The 23,735-nt window shown below is 42.8% G+C and overlaps 1 protein-coding gene across 1 annotated transcript; it reads right to left on the bottom strand.

Moving 5' to 3' along the window:
• Positions 1–8: 8 nt before the first annotated feature.
• On the bottom strand, positions 9–20,032 carry LOC120435341. The gene is made up of 5 exons (XM_039604749.1): positions 19,918–20,032; positions 856–897; positions 471–743; positions 149–385; positions 9–52 (listed from the first exon to the last, which is right to left on the bottom strand). Exons 1-5 carry the CDS (start codon positions 20,030–20,032, stop codon positions 9–11), a joined length of 711 nt encoding a protein of 236 aa, XP_039460683.1.
• Positions 20,033–23,735: the final 3,703 nt, after the last annotated feature.

Below are 23,735 nucleotides of genomic sequence, written 5' to 3' on the forward strand. Positions count from 1 at the left end.
AGGAGAGTTTACAGGAGGAGAGGAGGAGATGGGTTTTGAGGAGGATGAGGATCTGCAGGAGAGATGATGAAGATGATTCAGTCACTTTATTATCAGCTCAGCAGGTTAATTCATGTCTTTAAACAGGAAGCGATGTCAGTGATCTGACCTCTGACCCTCAGAAAGCTCTGAGGAGACTTTCCACCGTCATCAGTAGAGCACCAGTAAAGACCTTCATCAGCCTGCGTGATGTTAGTGATGCTGTGCTCTCGCTTAGGACCAACAGAACTTCCTTTGATGGAGAAATAACCCTGAACTGTGTCACCATTCCTTTGTCTGCAGCGCAGTGTGACATCACTTCCTGTCCTCACAGGAAGTGCAGGAACCTCAAGGATAAGATGTTTTTCTGACCAATGGAGACAAACAGAGTTAATGATAGTAGAGTCATATCCAGATGCTGTACCAGCAGATGGAGCAGTGTGTTTGTGTACCAGTTACAGTGATGTTGATCTGATCACTCCTCTGTCCAGAACTGGTTTCACACCAGTAACCTGCAGAGTCTGACTCGGAGATGTCTGAGAAAATGCAGGTGTAACTTTTAAACTCCCCAAAACCTGCAGCTGCTCCACAGTCCTCAGTGAGTCCTCCTCTGGTCCTCTTCACTGTCCATCCATCAACTGTCGGTCCATCATCAACACAACTCAGATACACTGAAGAAGGTCCACTGAAGAACTGCTGAAGGTTTGGGCTGACAGACAGAGACACTGGAGGACACAAACACACACACACACACACACACACACACACACACAGAGAATAAATGTATTCGTGTTCTTGTTGGAGTCTCACTGATTGTTTTCATTTCCACCAACTCACCTGCAGAAACAGTCAGTGCAGACTGCAGCAGCACACACACACCTGTAACAGGAGGACAGATGTCACTGAGGGTCAGAGGTCACTAACAGGCAGACCACAGTCGGGACCCAGAACCTGTTACACAAGGGTCCAAAGACAAAACTAAACCAGATTTTTAAACATGCATTCAGCTGATGTGACTAACATGGACCTGAAGAAGCACCTGCAACAGATATCATTGTTTACACAGAGAGAGAGAGACTTTAAGATCTGTGACATAATCATTATATTAGTACATGACTTAATAATCGATCAACAAATCGATTTACTCTGCCTTACAGAAACCTGGCTGCAGCAGGATGATTATGTTAGTTTAAATGAATCAACACCCCCGAGTCATTCTAACTAACAGAAACCTCGAAGCACAGGCCGAGGGGGCGGTGTGGCAGCAATTTTTCACACCAGCCTATTAATTAACGAAAGACCAAGACAGACTTTTAATTCATTTGAAAGCCTGATGCTTAGCCTCGTCCACCCCAGCTGTGAAACTCAGAAACCAGTCTTACTTACACAGAGTTTCTCTCTGATTTCTCAGACTTTTTATCTGATTTAGTGCTCAGCTCAGATAAAATAATTATTGTGGGTGATTTTAACATCCATGTAGATGCTAAAAATGACAGCCTCAACATGGCATTTAATCTGTTATTAGACTCAATTGGCTTCTCTCAAAATGTAAAAGAACCCACCCACCACTTTAATCACACTCTAGATCTCATTTTAACATATGGCATAGAAACTGAACATTTAACAGTGTTTCCTGAAGACCCTCTGCTGTCTGATCATTTCTTGATAACATTTACATTTACAATAATTGATTACACAGCAGTGGAGAGTAGACTTTATCAAAGTAGATGTTTTTCTGAAAGCGCTACCAACATGCTGTAGGTATTACGGTGTGTTCACACCGAACGCGATAGACGCGAACAGAGCGTCAGGTTTACATGTAAAGTCAATGGAAAAAGCACGATGACACGCGATTGCGGGTCCCGCGAAAATTCGGAAACAGATTTTCCTCGCGAAAACGGGCATCAGTGTACCGCGTCTGGCGCGTTTGGCTCGCGAATAAAACCACGCGCGTCAGGTTTTGTGCTGCATTTTGTGAATACGTGCGTTTCGCGTCTACCGCTCGAGTTAGAAAATTATGGCAAGCCATTGGTGCCAAATATCGCCACTTTTCTAACCCGTTTGGTTGAGAAATGGTGTAAAAAACGCCGTTTAATTTTTTAAAACGCTGAAAAAAAGGCGTTCTTTTGCGACAAACGCCGTTTTTTCCAACACTCACATAGCGCCCTGAACGCACCATGCGAGTGGCGGAAAAAACGGCATTTCCGTCTGTCTTTGAACGCTGCTTTTTACGTCACCCGGCAAAAAACGCCGTTCAAAGATGCATAAAAACGGCGTTTTTTACAGCATTCTGTGTCAGCGGCGTTTTATTGAAATTATGCAGGGCACTCCCCATGGTTCCCTCATCCAACTACTTTCACCAATTACTTTTACTCATTTCACCCAATCAAAGAAGAGGATGTGGAGACAACCAGTGTTGGGAAGGTTACTTTTAAAATGTATTCCATTACAGAATACTAAATACATGCCCCAAAATGTATTCTGTAACGTATTCCGTTATGTTACTCAATAAGAGTAACGTATTCTGAATACTCTGGATTACTTGATATATTATAATGCTGTTTACAACTACGTGAATGTACTATTGCTGTGATTTATTACTGTTACTGAAGGTCCGCGGCTCCGAACCGTAGTAAAGGGACCTCTGGCTAATACGGTGGGTTCGTGTCGGGCTGGTAGGCGAAAACTAGCTTTACTTTGTTGTCTGGGTCACTTTGCTTGCCAGAGACAGAGAGAGGCGTTGAAAGGCTGCTCCAACGGAACTTATTTTTTCCGGAGGAAAACACGAACACAGTGTACAGTTGAGTCTTAATAGCTTACTTACAGCTGGGCTCGTCAGGCTCTCTTCTTGGCTGCGGTGGTTATTATTATATTTACATGCTTCCAGCTCCCGTTTTTGCTCCGTGACAGCTCGGACTTTTCCTTTCTCTCCCTCCCTCCCTCACAGACACATAACGTGTATGGCAGTCCATTCTCGCTGCAGCACGGACTACACTGCCCATGATGCTACATTCTTTAGGGCCATGCCTGTAGCATTCTGCCTTTTAGCTTAGCACAACAACAACAACAAAAAGCGCTCTCACCCAGGAAACACGCAGAGAGAGAGAGCGTCACCCTGTAACCATGGCAACCGTAACGCTGCCGCCTGGAACAACAGAACGTAGCTGTCAAACAAACCCAAAAAGTCCTGACCTGCGACAATATGAAACAGGAAAGTACCGCCGTGTAATCCATTTATTTCAACAAAGTAACTGTATTCTGAATACCACCTTTTTAAACGGTAACTGTAACGGAATACAGTTACTCATATTTTGTATTCTAAATACGTAACGGCGGTACATGTATTCCGTTACTCCCCAACACTGGAGACCACACTAATGCATCACCGAAGTGATTGCCTATTCGGTACCAGTGCTTGTTACTATGGTGATTCAGAAATTCTTTTATTGCTGCCATATAACCTGCATTAATATAATTGAATTAATAACATATTTTACAGCATTATTCTATTAGTAATATTTCTTACAGGGTTCATATTGCATTGAAGATGTTTGTCATCACATTGACCTTTTCTATTTACAGGTGTAGTTATGATCATTCTATACACATTGCATATTTGTGCTATTTGGAGTTGATGTTCCATTCAAGAGGGTCTTAAGCTTCACTGGTGTGATTGTCCAGGTGATACATGCTGAGGGAAGATGAGAACATAGAAGGTTGACTGCATGCATGCTTACAATACACATAAATCTAGTAACAGGCCTGAGCGAAGGCCCAAGTGTCTTCTGCTTCTTTATGTAACCTGTTGCACTTTAGTCTACTTGGTGACTGATGACCAGAGTCAGTGACCAACCTCAGAGACCCGGAGGAGTTGAAGTTTATTGCCTTACTTGGAAGGGGTTATAAAAAGGAGAAGTTCTATGTCTGTTTATAGCCATTAAAGATATACAAGATGTACCGTTGACTGTAAACAATGTATTTTTAATTTGTAATCACGCCATGAGGGGGGCGTAACCCTGATGAATGAAACCATTCTGAACTGAGCTGTTCGGGGAAGATCGATGCTGGTGCTACATCTTCCCACGTGTGTGCTCAATAAATCATTGTCTGACTTAATTCTTCTGGACCAGTGTTTTTTTGTGCCCTCCATCAATATTTGAACTCGCGACATTACCCACTATGCATTTTGATATGTTTAAAGCATGATCAAACAAGCAAACGACGAAATGCTTTTCTGAAACAAGACCTTAACTGTGTGGCGCATGGCTCCCTTCTTTACTTGAGGGATCAGCTATTAGCGCTGCGCTACCGCAGTGTAGCATTATGATGCTAACGGAGTCCTGGCTAACACCGCAAACTCCGGACATGAGTGTGGAGCTGCCCGGTTTCCAGATGCTGCGGGCGGACAGGACGAGAGACAGCGGTGAGAGGAAAGGGGACTGGCAGTGTTTGTGAACGACAGATAGTGTCACCCTGGGCACACCGCTGTGAAAGAATAACTCTGCAGCAGATACATTGGGCTGCTAGCCGTTAGCGTGTGTCTAGGCATCCTGATTTTCTCCACTCTGGTCAGCAGACTGCAAACGCAATCTCCGAGAGCCCTTTTTTAATATCAGGAACATCAGTGGACTCAACACGGCCCACCTTCACCCAGTGACCTACCCCACACAGATGGTCGGAGGAAAGCGGGGAGGCTCTGGGGGAGGACGTTGACAGCGTTGTGACCTGTGTTGCGGGCTACATTAACTTCTGTGTGGATAACACCGGACCCACCTGTGCGGTGTTTCCTACTATAACAGAGTATTTTATTCTTGTTGTATAGTATTGTATTATATTTACCTGAGCCTATTGTGTTTTTCCTAATGTTTACTGCTGTTAAACTTGTACTTTTTGCCATGACCTAAAAATCTCTCACATGCGGGACTAATAAAGGCTTATTTTATTGTTTATTCTGTCCTGTTTTAGTTTATGAGTAATGTAGGTGAATGAGCTGATACTTAATTTAAAATATCCATCCATCCATCCATTCGCTTATCCTTTCCAGGGTCGCGGGGGGCGCTGGAGCCTATCCCAGCTGTCATAGGGCGAGAGGCGGGGTACAGCCTGGACAGGTCGCCAGTCTGTCGCAGGGCCAACACACAGGGACAGACAACCATTCACGCTCACATTCACACCTAGTGACAATTTGGATTATCCAATTAACCTATCCACTCAAACTGCATGTCTTTGGACGGTGGGAGGAAGCCGGAGTACCCGGAGGGAACCCACGCGGGGAGAACATGCAAACTCCACACAGAAAGAACCCGGCATGATGGTGGAATTGAACTCAGGACCTTCTTGCTGTGCGGCAACAGTGCTAACCACCGTGCCACCGTGCTGCCCTTAATTTAAAATATTGCGGACATAAATCATATATATCATAAACTAAACTTGTGTAAATGTTCCAGCAGCTGATAATGATAAACAACTATAAAACATTTACAGTAAAGAATTAGATGAAGAAAAAACGGTGTAGTAGGTCTTGAAGTGGCTCAGTACAGTGCAGTGGACATAAAGTGGTTTAGTGTGTGTTTGGTGTTGTGACAGTACACAGCTGAAAAAAAGTGTTAACATTAGAGAGCAGATCACTTTTCCCCAGACAGACTTTGTACAAACTCAGTTCTGAAAATACTGGTCTCCTGTGTAAAATGTAAAAAAGAAAAAGAGAGAGAGAGAGAGAGAGAGAGAAGAAGAAAGGAGTGATTTGCAAATCTCAAAGTCATTATTTATTCACAGTGTAACATAGAAAATATGTCATATGTTTAAACCTAGACTATGTCGTTAAAAATAACTCCTTTTGAATTTGATGGCAGTAATATGTTTCAAAACAGTTGGTATGGGGCGAGAAAAGGCTGGAAAAATAAGTGGTTCTAAAAAAAAACAGCTGGAGGGACATTTTAAAAGTAATTAGGTTACTTGGCAACAGGTCAGTAACATAATTCGATATTAAAAGAACATTTTGGAGAAGCAGAGATGATCGGAAAGAAATGTGAGCAGAGGTTGGTCAATCTGCAAAAAACTCCATTAACAAATTGTGCCAAAATTTCAGAATAATGTTTCTCAGGGTTAAGTTGTGAAGACTTGAAATATTGCATCCTCTGGAGGTATCAAAATATATTTTATCAAAAGATTCAGTGACTGGAGAAATCTCTTTGCAGAAACAATGAGGCTAAAAGCCATGATGTCAGTGATCTTCAAACGCTCATAGGAAAGTTATCATCATGGAGCATTAAACAGACATGATTCTGTCGTGGAAATCGGTGCATTTCCTGTATCCTTTGGGGCAACAGACCTGAGTCACACTTTTAGAGAAGTACCTGGTGAGGTGGATTGAGAGGAATATCCATGATGCATGGCAGTTTGTTCAGTCACTTCCTCTCCACCACAGCTTCCAAAGCGCAGCCAATCACAGAGCTTGCTCTCCTGATCCAAGAAGAACACATCAAAGTGCACTGCACTCACCTGAACTGACAGAACATCTGTCTGCCTAATTTTCAACAATACTTCTTAGCCAACAGGCTCAGGATGGTTAAAACATACCTTCTTAGATGAGCCCTGGCTAGATGTAGAACAGGCACTATGCAATGATCTAGAGATTTCAGATCTACCATTTATCAGCTCAAGCATTAAAAGACATGAATGCTTTAAAAGCATCAACATCAGCTCTTCTCTGACAGTATGGTGGGAGTTTCTAAAAATAACATAGTCCTCATTAATCCCATGCAAACGTACACCTATCTGGAACAACCCTGACATATTACAAAACAATAATATGATTAATTTTCCAGAATGGAGTTGTAAAGGAATTAAATACTTAGAACATATATTAGAGGGAACAGAATTTATTCCATTTGACAGACTAGTTACACAATATGGGATCAACAAGAAAAGATTTTTAGAATATCAACAAATTAAATCCATAGTAAAAAAGAAATTTAACCTCAGTCAAGTTGAATTACAAACACCACCAAGTGCGGTACACTTTCTTACTCTTAAAACCCCCAAATTACTGTCCAAAATATACAGAATGCTTTCTAAAACAGATGAATCAATATCACTTCCTATTGCAAAATGGGAAGCGGATTTATCAGTTAACTTAGACCAAAACTTCTGGTCTCAGATTTGCTTAAAAACCTTTAAATTGATTAAAAATCCCGGTCTGCAATTAATACAATACAAAATACTACATAGAGTGCACTATACAGGTCGTCGGATGTTCCCGATGGGCTTTACATCTTCCAACAACTGCTCACACTGTCAAGGCAATACACCAGACAATTATATCCACGCTCTTTGGTTCTGTCCACCAGTTCAGAAGTTTTGGCGTGAGATATGTGAAGACTTATCAAAGTGTCTGAAATGTAAAATTCCAACCTCCCCTTTAGTGTGCTTGTTGGGCAAATTGGATGATGTCACTACAGAAACTAATACAGTCCACATGGTTTTTACAGCCCTTTGCATTGCCAAGAAAACAGTCCTCATGAACTGGAAAAATAAAAATAATCTTAATTCTAGCCAATATAGAAATCATCTAATAGATCACATTAGTCTCGATACAGCCTCTGCCACCACATTTGATCAATCCCTTTGGGCTCCTTTGATCGGCTCCATCACCTGGCGGGGGTGGGGGGTCGTGGTTTGGTCCCGCCTTAGCTATTGTGGCTGATGTGGACGTTGGGACGGGCTTAACCTGGGGGTTGTGGTCATAACCTGGTTAGTGGCTCTGGTCGCTCTTAGAGGGTGTTCTCCTCGTGGCTGCGTGCAGCAGTGCTGGGGGAGGGTCTGTGCTGGTGGACGTAGGTTACTGGCCTGGCTGCCCCTGAGTGGATCCGGGGCAGGCGTGGGGGCTTGGGGTTCGGGGGTGCTTCGCCTCCGTGGGCTTCGGTCCTCGTCTTTGCGTCACCAAGGTTGTGGGCGGGTGGGTGCACGGGGGCTCAGTCCTGGCGCAGGGGGCCTCTGGTGCATCGGCCTAACTGGGGGGCTCTTCAACTGGCAGGGAGGTTGTTCCATCCTTGCAGGAGTCCACTCTGCAGGTGGGGGAGAGACATAGGAGAGGTGGAGAATAAACTTAACCCGGTGTCTGTTGTCTTGTGTAGTTTGGGAGATGATTGAATGTTAGGGTGGGTACAGTTTCCCCTGCGGTGGGGTAGGGTGAGCTGGCCCGGGTCCTGTGGGGCTTGGCGGTGCTGCTGCCGTAGGCCCCGGTCTGGAAGGGGACCCCCTCTCTGTCCACTTGTGGCCGCCTGTGCCTCAATTTTATTTAACAACTTAGACATCCACATTACTCACACTCTCATAACACACATATATATATACATATATATATATATATATATATGGCCTTGAGGGTGGCCACGTTAACGGCGTCCAGAGGGCGGTCTGTGTATTCAACCCTACCTCTGGCGCCGGTGCCCACCTCTCAATTTTAAATCCATGTAGACATTGAGGGTTCTCAGGAGGGGCCGTGCTAACACCTGCTGCTCTCTGGCAGCAGCACCATGCCCTCCCTTGTTTTAAATGCACTTTAGAACAACACGCAGCAACACTACACATGAGCGAGAGGAGGAGGTATGGGGTCTTCACACCCCCCGTTCTCTGCTGGCCATCGGGTCGGGGGTTGGGAGGAGGTGTTGGCCGTCCGATTGGCCTCCCTGCTGCTGCGGAGCCTGGGCGGTCTTCTTGCCTCCACCCCGGGGGAAAGGGTAACATCTCTTGGTTGTAGGTGCCGTTTCCCCCTCGGGGGGTGAGGGTACTTGGACCCGGGGTATAGAGTATGTTTGGGGAGTGTGACTGTGTGTACATGTCCATTTATGTCTATCCTTATGTTGGGTGAGTGCTGAGTATTTGTATGTGTGCAAGAGGGTGGGAATGCATGTTTGTGTCTGTGTGTGCCTGTTTGTCTGTGTCTATATGTCAGGTCGGGTCTTACACTCCACCTCTCTGGGAACTCCCAGGCCCTCCCCTCACCACACTCCCTGCCGGTCACTGATGCCGTCAGGGGTCGGTGCGTTGGTAGTTCTTGGTGTCCGGGGCTGGGCGCTCAGGTATGTACCAGCTCACTCACGGTGGCTACTTGGCGGGGCCTGGTGCCTGTTGCTCAGTCAGGCCTCTTCTGGGGCGCGGGGGGCCCTCGGGCTCGGTTAACTCTGGCACAGCTGGCTGCCGGCAGAGCCGGCGGGCACACCAGTGCAGCCCCCTCTGGCTTCTGCTCTGTGGCTACTTTGTGACCCCTCGTCTGGGGATCTCCTCAGCCCTTCCCAGGAGGGTGGCACGGATGCCCCTCCGGTGGTCCTCCTTGGGCTCTCGCACTCTGGGGCCTCTGGATGTCTGTAGCCTGGATCTCCTCCATGCCTGCTTCATGCCCTGGGGGACGGGGCTATGGCTCTTTACATCCTCTAGCAGACCATTACATGGAGAAACCTTTTGAATACAAGCGCGCTGATCCACACAGGTGTGCACACGGGTGTTCACTGTTCGTACACATAAACTACACCTTTCTTAGCTGCTACTTCAAAGCACATTGTGCGCTGTCGGTCCTGCTTGCTACACAACAACATTCAATATTTAGTATTTACTGCTGTTTACACTTAGCTAGATTAATGCGATGGTGTTGTGTTTAGTATGCTTTAGTATGCTGCTTTGTTTTGTTTTCTTTTTTGCTTGTTTTCTCTTCTTTTTCTCTCAACAGGTGATCCAGGAGATTTTTTTTTCTTTCTCTTTTTAAGTGCCCTTTCTCACTGTCCCTCTACCCTTCTGTTTTTCTTTTCCTTTTCCTTCCTTTTCTTTTTTCTTTTCCTTCATCTTTCCTTCTCCCTTTCCTATCCCCCAGTCATGTCTGTCCCGTCTGTAACAACTGAAAATAAAATAAAATAAAATAAATAATAACAACAAAGGTCGATCAAATGGATCAATACGGCAAGGCCGTGATGATCCATTTGGCAAAATAAATCCATTGGGTATCCTTGTTGGTCTTCAGACAACAATTCTGACGGCTAAAGAACCAAATGGGACAGGCAAAAAAAAAACAAAAAAAAAACATATTTTATATATTTATGTTTTTCTGTTTTTCTGTTTGAGAATTTTAATATTATTTCAAAAAAAAAATTATAATGACTAATGTCTCAGTTCTACTACACAGCAAATGTTGGCACACGACTTGACACATAATAGAATTTATTTCATATTATACTAATGACAAAATATACTAATACAGTGGGATGCAAAAGTTTGGGCAACCTTGTTAATAGCCATTATTTTCCTTTATAAATTGGTTGTTACAATAAAAAATGTCAGTTAAATATATCATACAGGAGACACACACATTGATATTTGAGAAGTGAAAAGAAGTTTACTGGATTTACAAAAAGTGTGCAATAATTGTTTAAACAAAATCAAGCAGGTGCATAAATTTGGGCACCACAAAAAAAGAAATGAAATAAATATTTCGTGTATATCAATGTGTGTGTCTCCTATGTGATATATGGGGGGCCTTTGTCTGGACGTGCTTCCCATCCAGAGCTCCACAGCAGAGAGGGAAGTTCCAGCGCTCCTGGAATCCCTCTGTGATGGACCGCCAGTCAGTCAGTCAGTAGAGCTCTGACTTTTTGTCAGCCTGGCTACAGTGCTGAAGAGAAACCTGGGGTTGTTCTTATTTTCTTCAATCAGTGACGAATAGTAAGATGTTCTGGCTTTACGGAGGGCTTTCTTATAAAGCAACAAACTATTTCTCCAGGCTAAATGATGATCCTCTAAATTTGTGACACGCCATTTCCTCTCCAGCTTACGAGTTATCTGCTTTAGGCTACGTGTTTGAGAATTATACCACGGAGTCAGGTACTTCGGATTTGAGGCCTTAGTTTTCACCGGAGCTACAGTATCCAGAGTCGTACGTAGTGAGGAGGTAAAATTATTAACAAGATGATCGACCTCTGTTGGAGTAGCGTTCAGATAGCTGCTCTGCTCTATGTTGGTACAGGGCATTGAAGATGATAACAGTGGGTGGATTATATTCTTAAACTTAGTTACAGCACTTTCAGAAAGACATCTACTGTGATAAAGTCTACTCTCCACTGCTGTGTAATCAATTATTGTAAATGTAAATGTTATCAGGAAATGATCAGACAGCAGAGGGTTTTCAGGAAACACTGTTAAATGTTCAGTTTCTATGCCATATGTTAAAACAAGATCTAGAGTGTGATTAAAGTGGTGGGTGGGTTCTTTTACATTTTGAGAGAAGCCAATTGAGTCTAATAACAGATTAATAACAGAATAACAGAACTAGAGGTTCCGGTAATGGCGGCTGGCTGAAAGGACGTGCCCACTTCTGCTCCGCTATCTTTCTGTAAAATCCTGAATAATACTCGTTTGTTAGACATTGAACGACACCTAGGACAGCTGTGATGCCTCTCTCGCAAAGGAAACCCGGGAAAAACATTAGTAGACCGACTCAATCGAAATTATCTAACTTCACTTCTAAGTTGACCTCTGAGGCTAGCTGTGAAGCTAGCGTTAGCCGTGAAGATAGCGGGACTGGTATCAACGCTAGCCAGGCGATGGAGGAAGGAAATGATGAGCCGACTGAGAAGGAAGAGATGGCCGAAGGCTCAGACGTAATACTGGCGGCTATTGCAAGCTTGAAATCCGACTTTTCCTCCAAGCTTGACGGTATTTTGTCAGCAATAGAGTCCGTGAGGAAGGATGTTAATGAGTGTGTCAAGCGGGTCAGCGAGGCGGAGGCCCGGATATCTGCAGCAGAAGATAGCATTACCACCTTGGAAGCAAAGGTACGGACTCTTGAAAATAACAACAAAAACCTCGAGGACAAAGTGCTGGATCTGGAGACCAGATCGCGACGATCTAACTTGAGACTTGTTAACCTGCCCGAGGACGCAGAAGGAGAAGACGCGTGCGCTTTCTTGGAAAACTGGCTACCGGAGGCTCTGAACTTGGCGCCGCTACGAACCGCTCTGACGCTGGAGAGAGCGCATCGGGTCGGCCAGAAGAATATGTCAAATACCGCTGCACCAAGGACTATGATCATGAAGTTTCTAAACTACAAGGATAAAATGACCGTGATAAGAGCTGCCAGGGCAAAGGGACAGATTCTTTTCAAGAATCGCCCGGTGAGATTTTATGAGGACCTAGCGACTGGAGTGCACAAAAGACAGAAAGAGTTTGACGCCGTGAGACAACAGCTTCGTTCCATGGGTATCCGGTACGGCATGATTCCTCCTGCGCGACTGATAGTGACACATAACGGACAGTCCCGCATCTTTAACCTGCCAGGTGAAGCGGAGAACTTTGTGAAGGCTCTGAGGTCGGAAAGTGAACCGGGGTGAGATGATGTAATCATGGTCATACTACAGTGTGCTGGCATGGAGGGATGATTACTGAGCTTTAAGTTTAGAAAGAAGTGAGAGGGAGAGAGAGAAAGACCAGTTTGTTATACTTATTTGTTTACTGGTCCGGAGGCTTACAGCCACTGTTAGTACCCCGATTTCCTTATCGTATTCAATAACGAGTTTTTTTGGTCGCATAGCGGGGTGGGGTAAGGGGAAAGTGTTCAGGCACAGTCGGTTGATCCTCGCTTTTGGGTGGAGCAACCTTTAGCTGTTAGACAGGTGCCAATATGTATAGGGGGAGGGAAATGGGTGCCCAAGTTCAAGTTGAAGGGGCATATTCAGTATTCATTGTTATGGATGCAGTTTTTGACATTCAGGTATTATTTGTTTCTCTATCCTTTAATATCTCAAATGTGTTGGGAAGCTCATTCAGTGTTATATGTTATGTCTGGTGGGATAAGAATTAAAATTTCTTCTTGGAACTGCAGAGGGCTACAAAAACTGGAGAAGGTAAAACAGGTAATGTCTAGACTGAATTCTATGCACTCTGATATCATGCTGCTGCAGGAAACGCACCTGTTGTCTAGTCAAGAGGCGAAGATTAGGAGGAGGTGGCAAGGCAGTATATATTCTGCGCCCTTCACTTCTCAGGCAAGAGGTGTTATGATCTTGATCCACAAATCTATACCATTTCAGGTGACAAAGGTTATTAAAGACAAGGCTGGGAGATATGTTATTTTACAGGGCACACTTATTACGGAAAAAATAATCCTGATAAATATCTATGCTCCAAACATTGACGACCCAAAGTTTTTTCATAACCTTTTTCTTACAGTATCATGTCTGTCTGGTAGCCTCATTATGGCAGGGGATTTTAATTGTACGTTGAACCCAGAGTTGGATAGGAGCTCAGGTACTGATCTCTCTCATCCTAAAAGTAGGCAAACTATTCAAAATTTTATGAAAGAACTTGATCTGAGGGATATTTGGAGGGATATGAACCCTAAGGTCTTAAAATACTCCTGCTATTCACATACACATAAATCATACTCGCATATTGATTACTTTTTAGTTTCTGCCAATTTGAGCTATAAAATAAAGGACTGTCACTATGATAATATTTTAATATCTGACCACTCGCCAAACTCGTTAATATATGAAGATCTGAGACTGAAGAGAGACCCCCTAGGTGGAGATTTAAACAAAAGTGGCTCCTAGACTCAGAATTTATATCTTTCATAGATAACCAAATAAACATATTTTTGATACTAATAGGGATGAAACATCACCCTGCTCAAGATGGGAAGCTTTTAAGGCCTACATAAGGGGTCAGATTATTAGCTTCACAAGTTATAGAGCAAAGCAAACTTATCAGAAAACAAAAAGTTGGAGGCAGAGATTGAGGTGCTTGAGGGTGAATATTTTCAAAGTTTTTGTCCAAGAGTCCATCAAAACTTCTGTTACTAAGAACACAGTATAATGAACTTTCTGCTTCTAAGGCAGCCTCACATCTTTTATGCGTCTTAAACAGACATTCTATGATCAAGGGAAAAGCCGGGAAATTATTAGCCTGCCGCCTCCGTCAATTACAGAATGAGAAAACATTGCCTCAGTTGAAAACAGTGACGGACAGGTTATTGTCGACCCTCTAGGAATTAATGAAACTTTTAAGGTTTTTTTTGAAAAGTTATATAACTCAGACATAACACACATGGGACAAGAGCAAGATCTCTTCTTGGATACCCTCCAGTTGCCCAGCATTTCAGGACTAATGAGCGCAGATCTTGATACACCTATAACAAAGGAGGAGATATCTATAGCAATAGACCATTTGAAAACAGGTAAAGCCCCAGGCCCAGATGGGCTGCCGACAGAAATTTATAGGGCATTTAAAACTAAACTGCTGTCCCCTCTTTTGACATGTTTTCGGATTCATTTGAAAAGGAATCCTTCCGGTTTCATTAAGAGGGGCCCTGATAACTTTATTGCCCAAACCTGGTAAACCGTGCAATAAATGTGGTAACCTAAGACCAATAAGTCTTCTTAATGTGGATCTCAAGATACTTTGCAAAATTTTGGCCCGAAGACTGGAGATCTTTACCTGATCTAATTACTTGTGATCAGAATGGGTTTATTATGGGCAGACAGGGATTTCATAATGTGAGGAGAGTGTTGGATATTCTTCTCATAGTCAGGAGGAAAACCAGACACTGCTCTACTATCATTAGATGCCGAAAAGGCCTTTGATAGAGTTGAGTGGCCCTATTTATTTGAAATATTAAAAGATTTGGCTGTGGGGATAATTTCTGTCGGTGGATTAGACTTTTATATAATGAGCCATATGCTGAAATACTGACAAATGGAATTATATCTAAGCCGTTTGAAATTAAACGGGGCTGTAGGCAAGGGTGCCCTTTGTCCCCTTTATTGTTTATTTTAGCAATTGAACCGTTTGCCATTGCGGTGCGGTCCCATAAGAGCATAACTGGTCTATCGGTAAACCAACAGGAACACAGAATTGCTTTGTTTGCAGATGACGTTATTCTTTTCTTGAAAATGCTGAAGGAGTCTATCCCAGCCTTGCTGGATCTACTACACATATTTGGACGGATATCAGGATATAAAGTGAACAAAGAAAAATCTTCACTAATGATACTTAACTCAGGAGAGAGGGAGGGTGCTGGAAATCCTTTCCAATTCAAAATGGTAGACTGTTTTACTTATCTGGGGATTAAGATAGTGCCATGTTTGAGAGATATTGTTGGAGTTAACTACACCCCTATGGTAGACTCAATCACCTCATCCCTAGATAGATGGAAGCCCTTGCCCTTGTCACTTATAGCGAGAATTAATGTTCTCAAATTAAACATAATGCCTAAACTTTTGTACCTGTTCCAGAACATCCCATTGTCACCCCTGCTAACTTATTTTCACACCTGAAGACAATTTTTGTACGTTTTTGTGGAATGATAGACGACCAAGGCTCCGCTTTATCACTCTTGTACTTACCGTATGACAGAGGAGGCTTCAAATGTCCCAATCCACTTTGGTACTATTGGGCAGCCCAATTGAGGACTATGATGTATTATTTTACAGATAAATCTCCCCCGCCTTGGACAAATATGGAAAACAGTTCGGTACCTCTTCCCCTTCCCCAGTACCTATACTCAGCGAAAGTCAAAATGTTGAAAAAACAGACAAAAAATCCTATAGTCAGAAATATGATTATGATCTGGTATCAGGTTAAAAAATACCTGGGTGAACCCACCTCCTTCGCACGCTTTAGCCCAATATGGGGTAATCAATTTTTCCCTCCAGGCAGAGCAGACCCTGGTTTTAGGAAGTGGGCTGACAAAGGCTTAAAGACAATAGGGGATCTCGCGGGATCAGAGGGTGAGATTTTGATGTCATTTGAGGAGTTGATTTCCAAGTATGATATCCCATGCAAACATCGGTTTAAATATCTACAAGTGAGAAACTTTATTAGATCGTCTCAAAATCAGTGTTTGTCAATCCCTCCGTTTTCCACTTTGGAAACAGAAATGAAAAGAGATTGCTTTGGAAAAGGAATAATCTCCAAATTATATAATATGTTAGTAGAGGGTTCCCCTGAATCTTCTTTAGGAAAACTTAATGCCTGGAGGGAAGATTTACGGGAGGACTTATCCTCCGAAGACTGGGAGGAGGCATGTGCTGAAGCACAAACACGAACTACCAGTACTGCCTCAAAGTACTGCAATATAATTGGCTAATGAGGACGTATGTGACTCCAGAAAAGCTTAATAAGTATAATGGTGATACCCCAGACTTGTGTTTCAGGTGCGGTGAGGAGAAAGGGACGTTTTTCCACTGTGTCTGGGAATGCAATAAAGTACAACGGTTTTGGAAAGAGATTAAACAAGCTCTGGATATTATATTGGGTACACAACTAGCTCTTGACCCTAAACTTTTTATTTTAGGGTTATATCCTGATGGACATCTTATGTCTAGAAAGGTAATTACCGCCCTGGACCTATGTCTGGCAAAAAGAGTCTGGCAAAAAGAGTCATAGCACTCTCATGGAGGAAGACCAGTAAACCAAAATACATTGACTGGATTAAGGAATTGTCCACAACTTTACCTATGGAAAAAATCACTTACATTATCAAGGGGAAACTACCACTTTTTCAAAACATCTGGGGTTCCTTTATGCAATATATGGGAAATATGGATCTTGGCAGTATGGTGGATGGGGCAGATGGGGTGTAAATGTTGGTGGTCCTCTGCAGTTTCCTAAATTAATCTCTTTTATACTTGATCTTTAATGCTGTGTGATTTATACATTTGAGTTTGTAACTTTGAACCATGCACAATAGTGTAACCGAGTTGGTGTTGAGCAACCCTTGGAAATAGAGAAGCTTATTATTATTATTATTGTTATTATTATATGTATTTTTTTTTTTTTTTTTTTTGGGGGGGGGTTTGTGTTTTCTTTTTCCTTTGTTTGACTAAGTTATTATTTACGGGTCATATAGTTTGTACTTCCACTTAACTGTTGCTCTCTAACATCTTATAAGTGTCTGATTTGCCAGGGAGGGCGAGTGACTGTTGTACAATAATTTAGCTGCCCTGGATGTCCCCTTTGCTGTGGAAGCACTCCAATTTCTGTATGTAATTTTGAAACGCAATAAAGATATTGTTGGAAAAAAAAGAATAACAGAACTAATAACAGCCTCGCCTCTGTCAGTGCGCCCCAGGGTGGCTGTGGCTACAATGTAGCTTGCCATCACCAGTGTGTGAGTGTGTGCGTGAATGGGTGGATGACTGGATGTGTAAAGCGCTTTGGGGTCCTTAGGGACTAGTAAAGCGCTATACAAATACAGGCCATTTACCATTTACAGGCCATTTAAATGCGATGTTGAGGCTGTCATTTTTAGCATCTACATGGATGTTAAAATCACCCACAATAATTATTTTATCTGAGCTGAGAAATAAATCAGATAAAAAGTCTGAGAAATCAGACAGAAACTCTGTGTAAGGCCCAGGTGGACGATAGATTTAAACTAACATAATCATCCTGCTGCAACCAGGTTTCTGTAAGGCAGAGTAAATCGATGTTGATCAATTATTAAGTCATGTACTAACAGAGACTTGGAGGAGAGAGACCTAATATTTAATAATCCACATTTCACTGTTTTACTCTTTGGTCCCGATGTGGATACTGTATTGTTCTTTCTTTGTGTTTTATTTGTTTAAGTCATTTTTTGCTGGTGCAGATGTGGATACTCTATAGAAGCGAGACGGTCTAGGGCAGGGCTCAGCAACCTTTAACACCCAAAGAGCCATTTGGACGCGATTTCCACGCATAAAAGAAAACACTGGGAGCCATAAATACTTTTTCACATCTAAAATGAAGATAACACTGTGAACATCCACGGTCACCACTTCATGCATAATGGACCTTCCATGTGTATGGACATGTGCAGGTATATATGTATGTATATGTATACATATGTATATTTAGTGTGTGCGTGTGTGTGTGTACACGTCTATACATAGGAATAGTAGTGGTACAATAGTTATGTCAAGCTATATAGTTTATGTCTTGCATATTTCCAACCATATCCATAATCACATACTGTGTATGCTACCATTGTATATAGGTATTATCTTACTTTTTTCATTGATTGTACTTATTTGTATTTTTGTATTTCCTTCTGATATCTGTACCTGAGCTGAGGTGACGGAAAAATTTCCCCGTTTGTGGGATCAATAAAGTCTTATCTTATCTTATATATTTTTTTTTTTATCTTTATGCTTTGTGAGAACAACTAAGGTGTGCTGCTTATGAAATCCATGAAGTGCTACAGAGAAAATTACATTTTATTTATGTAATTAACACATTTTGAACTCTTAAAGAAATATAACAAAGCAAAGACACCCAGCTGAACTAAAATGATCCATGTAGCAAAGAAAAACTGTTGTGAGCCGCCACCCTTATATCGCCTTTGGGCTTTTGGAGTCTTGACCTGACTTTTAAAATAATAATTGGAAAAAACGCACCTTAGCGGCACCCGCAATCACGCCTCGCCGCCTTAACGTCTGTGCTATCTATGCTGTTGTGTTGGTGTGTGTCGGGCTGTGAGCTTTAACACCGGCTGTATGCGTACAGCAACCGTGTGTCAATAAAGAGATGCTGAAAACCATGTTGATGGAAACATCGTCGGGTCTGCCGTGATATGTTTACAATGGGACTTCTGCTCCTCTGCGCACAGCGTCTGCAAATCGGGGCTGTACGAAGTCACTTTACGCAGGACTGTAAGCTGTAATCTGTGAGGCGTGAGCGGTGTTTGTTTTTAACATAGTTCACGGTGGAGAACAGCTGCTGATATAATGTGGATCCGAAGATCCATAATTGGCCTACCTGGGGTTGAAAGTCTTGCACGGCGTTTCGACGGGTATATCAGCTTCCGCAAGTGTGACGCTTATTTTGAGTGATCAAAAACTAATAGAATATAATTTTATATTTATATTTCAATATCACAATAATCTTCCAATTTAGAACTACAAGTTAAAAAAGAACTAACATAAATAAAATACACTTCAGCTAATTACTTAAAAAAATATATATATATATTTTCCCAAACCACGCAGAGCCGCATTAAAAGGACCAAAGTGCCGCATGCGGCTCCGGAGCCGCAGGTTGCCAACCCCTGGTCTAGGGAGATACATGGACATAATAGTTGGGAGAACGTGGAATGGCACACACAAGGGGAAGACATGGGCAAAGAGGAGGGAAATAAGGCACAAGGACTAACACACATAAACATAGATACACAGCAGGGGACACAGAGGGAAAAGACACAAGAGGAATTCTTAAAATTCAAGAATCTAAACAGGAAATGAAAGAATAACTAATACCATAAATGAATTTGAACATAAACAATAATACAAAATATTACTATAACACAATAAACTTAAAATGCTGGGTCAAAAGGACCCAGAACCATGACAATTTCTAGAAATGAGAGCTGCTCCATCCAAAGTGGGATGGATGCCGTCCCTCCTAACAAGACCAGGTTTCCTCCAGAAGGTTTGCCAATTATCTATGAAGCCCACATCGTTTCTGGGACACCACTCAGACAGCCAGCAATTTAAGGAGAACATGCGGCTAAACATGTCACTCCTGTGAATGTAATTAGCGAGTACACACTGTGTCCTTTGGGTGAATCACGTGAAGTTGTGACACCCAAAGGGACCGGGAAATAACAAAGGTTTGCAGTTTAGAGGACAATATCAGCAATATATATTTAATCTGTGTAATATGCTGTGATATTGATAATTGAGCTATTTTGATATATTCTGTAACTTTGCCATATATTGTATTATTTAATTAATTTTTACTTTTCTTGTCGACTTGAGCAACTATTACCACATAATTTCCTCAGGGATTAATAAAGTATTCTAATTAGGTCAGCTGTGCTGGGTTTCAGACTGAGCTGCTGTGAACATCTATCCTGGAAACAAATGAGGGACTCACCGAGGAGGACGAGCAGAGGGGCCACCTTCATGGTGTCTGGATGTCGACTGGGCATGTCTGGTCTGAGCAGCAGACAGAGACCTCGGGCTATGATTTCATCACTTCCTGTTGTCATGTCTCTACATCAGCATGCTGCTGTGTGTCCGGCTCACAGAGGTTCTTCATAAAGTTTCCCATCTGTCAGTCCATCACAGCTCCATGAAGCTCAGAGAGGAGAGGCTGACTCTGCTCATTATGGAGTTACAGCAGAGGACAAGCCAGAGGACAGCCATCCACACAGAGCTCATCCACTCTATCAGCTCATCCAGCTCTGGTTAACTCTGTCATTGGAGCTGATGGAGCTCCAGAGTCACAGACTGGCCTCACTGACTGACTGACTTACTGATGCTCTCAGGCTGTTTACACATAACTGCAGCTTTGAACATGAGTTTAATGAGACAATACAAATGTTCATGTTGTTTAGTGGAGATATTCAAACAGAGCAGTCCAGTCTGTGTGAGAGTAAAGCAGCTTATAGTTCCTGTACAGAGAACACGTCTCACTGTTTCCTGCTATGTGCAACTTCACACCTTTTCCTGACTGGGTATGGGGGGTTTGGGTGCTGCATGGGATGCACACTCCATGCATCTCACGATGCACTGATTGTTTCTTCTTCACTCCTTACATTTTTATACACATCTCTGCATTTAAATTTAAGTTTATTATTATTAATCTCTCTTCCACAGCGTGTCTTTGTCCTGTCTTCCTCTCCTCACCCAAACTGCTCTCTCAGATGGCCATCCATTTACACTCAAATTCACAACTATGGACAATTTAGAATCACCAATTACCTTAACCCTGCTAACGTTTTTCTGCATGCGCAATCATCCAGGTTAGTAAATCCCCAAAAAGTTGATTCTGTTCATACAACTGATTCTGGATGCAGCATTGTAAAGCAGATAACCTGTAAGCTAGAGACATAATGGAGTATAAGAAATTCAGAAGATCATCCATTAGCTTGGAGAAATTATTTACTACGTCATCAGAAAGCCCTCCGTAATACTTCTGTTATGATTCAATGCTGTGGTTTCTGATTACATGCTGCCTGTTTTGATGTGTGGCTCTTCCCATTGTTTGGCCCCGTCTCAATATTCATACTTGTGTGTACTTGTGGTAGTGTAGACTCGTGATACGTCATCAGTTGGAGACCAAGTACTGTTCCAATTCAAAGCAGCAAGCTGAGAACGCAAAAAATTCCCAGATGTCTTCTCGCTCCGCCCGTTTTATCAAGCATGCATTGATGGTGACTTCTGTGGACTTGGTACAGCTAAATATCCCAGAATGCATTTCGTCCAAAACTCAAATGTGGCACTAGTGGAGAAACATGGCTAAAAAGTTTGAAATATTACTCTTTCTGGGTCACAAAATAAACTTTTAAGATATTTTCAGGCGATGTATGTAGCTGTGTAAGCTAAAAATATCTGCTCGATTTATCAAGAAATCTTATGTTTACAAAAGTGCTCAGACATTTTCGGAAATGCCTGTTACCCACCAGCTCGATAGCTGACGACGACGGCGAGAAGAGCCGACTCCCGGCACATTGTTTTCAGACGGCCCCGCAGTCTTTTGCTACTCAGGTTAAACATGATATGTTACCTTCCGCCTTAGGTAAGGCGGAAGGTAAGTGACGGAAGTGACGGACAAGGTAAGCGTCACATGTTGTGACTGACGTCAGACGCCGGAGATTTTGGCAGAAAATTTAAGCGAATGGTAGTTTAGAACTGAACAAAGTTTCTTTAAGCTTTAGTATTACCAAATATACTAATCAATTGTCATATAACTAACAACATCTGTCCTATCATCTCTAATACCCTGGAGGACAACGGGGAGAGTTTAGACGCTCTCCAAGATTACATCGACCGCTGTTTACAAGATTTAGTCATGAAGAAGGCCCAGAGTGCATCCTCCCCGGCCAAAATTGAGACACCGTCATCGAAGAGATGTCGCCCGGCAGACTCCCCCGGCACAACATCACCTGCCGGCAAAGACATTGCAGACATCCTGGAGTCAATCGACCAACGATTGTCCAGTTTCGATGCGAGGCTGTCCCTGGTGGAGATTTTACACCGGGAATTTAAATCTCTGCGAGAATCCCTGGAGTTCAGCCAGCAGCAAGTGGAAACGCTTGCCGCTGAAAATGCCACGCTACGGGAATCGGTCAAATCTCTCACCGATAAGGTGACCCAGCTAAACACTGAAAATAAAAAAATAAAAGAGTCCGTTATCGATCTACAAGCCCGTAGCATGCGTGACAACCTTGTATTTTCTGGTATTCCAGAATCTGCCGGAGAGGATGTGGAGGCAACGGTGAAAAGCTTCATTAAAATCCACCTGAAGCTGCCGGAGGACACCGTAAAGAACATTGCCTTCGATAGAGTGCATCGCTTGGGGGCCGTGAGGACGCCGGCCGGGAGACCACGTCCTATTGTGGCCAAATTTGGCCACTTCAAACAAAAGGAACAGGTGAAAAGCCGCGGCAGGGAATTAAAAGGAACGGACTTCAGCGTGAACGACCAGTTCCCCAAAGAGATCCTGGAACGACGCAGGGTCCTCTTCCCAATCCGACGCAGCTTCATCCAGAAGGGCTCCCGCGCTGTCATCGCTGTTGACCGGCTGTACGTGGACGGACAGCTCCACCGCGACCCCGACATCACTCCGTGGCTGTATTAACTTCACACCAGATAAGAATCCGCTACACCCTTTCCCTATCCACTCACACTAACTTGCATTAACTTAACATTAACATCTGTTTAACTTACCAGTATCAAATCGCATCTTAAGTGTGATTTCATAGCAGAATTAACACCGTCACTCTCCGTCAACGGTATGATTGGAATGTTTCCGGGTTTTGTTTTGTTTGGTTTTTTTTTTTTTTCTCTCCTTCTCGTTTTTTCTTCTCTCTTTTTCCCCCTCCTGTTTTTATGCTGCTCACCCTTGTCCTTGGTTTCTTTCTTTATTTCTTTCACTGCTTCGATCACCTGCTTCCAAACTCATCCACAAACAACATCCTTTATTTCGACACATACGCACAGCACGATCACGCACAATCATGCGCTCAACGGCAGCACATTTACATCAGACAGACAGCGCACACAGTATAGGATACACACACTTAAGTCAAGCGTACTACTCATATTAGTAAATATGCACACACATAGTCAGACTTAGGGAGCATCTCGCCACGCATTTTTTCTCTCTCTCCTTCTCTTTATTTATGAACAGGTGATGTATTCTCTCCACCTGTCTAAGCCACACACACAGCATACACCCCTAGTTATACAAACATATCTATGGGTGAACTAAGATTCGTTACATGGAATGTAAATGGAGCTGGCTCCAGAGAAAAGAGGTTAAAAATATTTAACCAACTCAAAAACTACAGGCAGATGTTGTCCTTTACAAGAGACCCACAGACCTCTTAAAGGTTCGAATGAACTTAAAACACCTGAGTTTCCTAATGTGTTCTCAGCTTGTTATAATTCTAGACAAAGGGGAGTAGCAAATTTAATACATAAAAATATTAATTTCACAGTACTTGATACAGTTATAGATCCAGAGGGCAGATTCTTAATCATTAAACTATCTATACTTGATAAAAAGCTATGTATTGTAAGTGTATATGGTCCAAATGTTGATGATCCTCATTCTTTCACAGTTTTTCAGTGCACTCTCTGAACACTTAGATGGCACACTTGTTCTTGGAGGCGACCTCAACCTTGGACTAAATGAAGAAATGGATAGGCTCAATACAGCAGGAACTCAGCGTAATTGGCAGTCCA

Source organism: Oreochromis aureus, linkage group 3 (genome assembly GCF_013358895.1).
Source record: "Oreochromis aureus strain Israel breed Guangdong linkage group 3, ZZ_aureus, whole genome shotgun sequence".
Lineage (NCBI taxonomy): Eukaryota > Metazoa > Chordata > Actinopteri > Cichliformes > Cichlidae > Oreochromis > Oreochromis aureus.